At 63.6% G+C, this 1,237-nt stretch overlaps 1 protein-coding gene across 1 annotated transcript in view; it reads right to left on the reverse strand.

Moving 5' to 3' along the window:
* Positions 1–1,237, reverse strand: part of RAB11B (RAB11B, member RAS oncogene family) — a 10,134-nt gene that overhangs the window by 1,953 nt on the left and 6,944 nt on the right. Inside the window, exons 3-4 of the mRNA XM_010828266.1 lie at positions 1,175–1,237; positions 182–375 (exon numbers count right to left, since the gene is read on the reverse strand). Of these exons, the coding sequence (XP_010826568.1) occupies positions 182–375; positions 1,175–1,237 (257 nt within the window). The remainder of the gene's footprint in view (positions 1–181; positions 376–1,174) is intronic.

A 1,237-nucleotide genomic window follows, 5' to 3' on the forward strand; every position in this document is an offset into this window, starting at 1 on the left:
CATGGAAGATGCACCCAGTGTGGGCCAGCTGCCTTGCCTGCCTTCCAGATGCTTCTCTGACACCTCAGTCAGAGTCCCGCTCTCAGCAGCATGGCCCCTCGAGGCCCCGGCCAGAGCAGATGACCCAGAGTGACCCCCTGGCTGCCCTCTGGCCACCCCTTCAGGTCTGGTGGGCACTCACCTGCGAAGGCGCGGGCCTCATCCGTGGGCACAGCCCGCAGGTGGCGCAGGTCGCTCTTGTTGCCCACCAGCATGATGACGATGTTGCTGTCAGCGTGGTCCCGCAGCTCCTTCAGCCAGCGCTCCACGTTCTCATACGTCAGGTGCTTGGCAATGTCATATACCAGCAGGGCACCCACTGCGCCACGGTAGTACCTGTGAGGATGGAGGGGCGGGGCCAGGTGTGAGCTGAGTCAGTGCCTGAGGGGGCATCCCAGGCTCCATGGGCAGCAGCTCCTTGGCCTGAGGGGTGACCAACGTGGCCTCGAGAGAGAGGTGCGTGTCCTGAGGCCCCAGGCTCCACCCCCCCGATTCAGCTCAGGAATGGGGAGGCCTGAGAGAGAGTTGGGAATCTGGGGTCAGAAGACACTCCTTGGGTCAACCACTAAAAGGAGAAGACCACCACACAGGGAAATGCCCTGTGTGGCCTAATGCCCGCTGTGGCCTGTCCTGTCCGGGGCACCAAGCAGATGGATGGACAGGCATTCAGTCCAAGAGATCAAGGAGCGGAGGAAGGGACCTGGCCTCAGTGAAAGGAATCCAGGAGGCAGCAAGTGGCTGATGGAAGTTGGAAGGGTCAGGGAAGAGGCAGCCTGTGGGGTCATGATGGCTACTGGGAGGCCAGGATGGAGTGGGACATGGTGAGCACTGGTGGGGGGCTGGGCGGGCTGAGCAGACAGGATGGGGCGCAGGCAGAGGGGAGTGGCCCAGGCCAAGACTGACGATGACAGCCCTCACCATGCAGCCAGTGCCCAGAGGCACGGCAATACGTCAACAGGACCCAGGGGTCAGAGGGGCTGTGGGGCGTGCCCACCTGGGGGTCACAGCATGGCCAAGACTGGGCACCAGCCTTCTAGCGGGTCCACAGCTCCAAGGGATCTTGTCCCTCCACCCTGGGCCTCCTGCTCTCGGGGTTGTGTTCACGATTCCCCTCTCCCCTGGCCCCGCTGCTCACGCCGAGGTGATGGCGCGGTAGCGCTCCTGGCCAGCAGTGTCCCAGATCTGCGCCTTGATGGTC

Source organism: Bison bison, unplaced genomic scaffold (genome assembly GCF_000754665.1).
Source record: "Bison bison bison isolate TAMUID 2011002044 unplaced genomic scaffold, Bison_UMD1.0 scf7180017864492, whole genome shotgun sequence".
Classification (NCBI taxonomy): Eukaryota; Metazoa; Chordata; class Mammalia; order Artiodactyla; family Bovidae; genus Bison; species Bison bison.